The 1,359-nt window shown below is 38.5% G+C and overlaps 1 protein-coding gene across 1 annotated transcript in view; it reads left to right on the forward strand.

The window, feature by feature from the left end:
* The window catches only part of GABPB2 (GA binding protein transcription factor, beta subunit 2), a 65,294-nt gene that overhangs the window by 17,367 nt on the left and 46,568 nt on the right, over positions 1 to 1,359 (forward strand). The window contains exon 2 of the mRNA XM_011937958.1: positions 742 to 849. Coding sequence (XP_011793348.1) covers positions 742 to 849 — 108 coding nt within the window. The remainder of the gene's footprint in view (positions 1 to 741; positions 850 to 1,359) is intronic.

Here is a 1,359-nt window from a genome sequence, read left to right on the forward strand (position 1 = left end):
TGGCAAACATGGTGAAACCCCGTCTCTACTAAAAATACAAAAATTAGCCGGGCATGGTGGCGGGTGCCTGTAATCCCAGCTACTCAGGAGGCTGAGGCAAGAGAATCTCTTGAACCCGGGAGGCGGAGGTTGCACTGAGTCGAGGTCACACCACTGCACTCCAGCCTGAGCAATACAGTGAGACTCAGTCTCAAAAAACAAAAAAAAAGAGAGAGCGATACAGTTTTATTTGGAAACCTTGATGTGTCCTATTTCAGTGTGCCATCCAAAGACCTACAAACCTCCAGAGAGAGCAGTTAGTTGCTAATAAGGGCTCTCATAATTTCCGTCAAGCAGTAGTTTCACAGGTGGGCATCCATCTTGCTCCCTTCCTGGAAATCAAACTACATAATTTATTATTTTGTATTATGTTCCTTAAAATAATATTGTACCTTTCTTCATTTCAGGGGAATGAAATGGTGTTTTATCGATTCCTTAAATTAGAAAGGTCGTAGTGTGTTGCAGATATTTCCAGAGTATTTCTGGGGATTGAAAGTGCTAGAACTATGTATAAGGGCTTGAAACATTCCCAACTATTTTATTGCTTGTGTTAGATGAGGTAGAAAGGAAGTGACCTACCAGTCAACTTGAGATGTATATTATATACATTCAAATATAAGAAGTCTTCTAAAAAAATGTATTGGCAGCTTTCCTTATGTTTGAGTTATAGCTACCTGAAAACTTTTGTTCCTATGCATAAAGATGTCTTTGGTGGACTTGGGAAAGAGGTTGCTAGAGGCAGCAAGAAAAGGCCAAGATGATGAAGTGAGAACATTGATGGCAAACGGCGCCCCATTCACCACAGACTGGGTAAGCTTAGAGGAAAGGTCTCTTAATTATTTCCAATGTATGCTTTACCAACCTTTTTCTTAAAGGCCAACAGACTTTATTGGTTTTTCTTCACTCCCTTTCTACCTCATATCCCTTTCAAGAGTTTTATTTTCTTTGTCTTATCTGAATATGTGGTTTTCTTTTTCTTTTAGTTTTCCAAATTGAGTGTCTCCTGTGGATATATAGGTGATAATTGTAAGGTATTATATACTTGTGATTTTCTATAATTTTTTAAGAGTATTTTCTAAAGGTTTAACTGTCTCTGGAGTGTACTTGCATTATAGACTTCTGTAATTAGGTAGAAATTAAATAAAATCAATATAATAAGAATGAATTTCTAGACTAATAAACTCCTTGTTTCCTTTTCTGTAATATGCCCTGGTTAATAAGAAATTGTCTAGGCTGAGCGTGGTGGCTCACAACTGTAATCCCAGCACTTTGGGAGTCCAAGGCGGGCAGATCACCTTAGGTCAGGAGTTCGAGACCAGC

This window comes from Colobus angolensis, unplaced genomic scaffold, assembly GCF_000951035.1.
Source record: "Colobus angolensis palliatus isolate OR3802 unplaced genomic scaffold, Cang.pa_1.0 Scaffold169, whole genome shotgun sequence".
NCBI lineage: Eukaryota > Metazoa > Chordata > Mammalia > Primates > Cercopithecidae > Colobus > Colobus angolensis.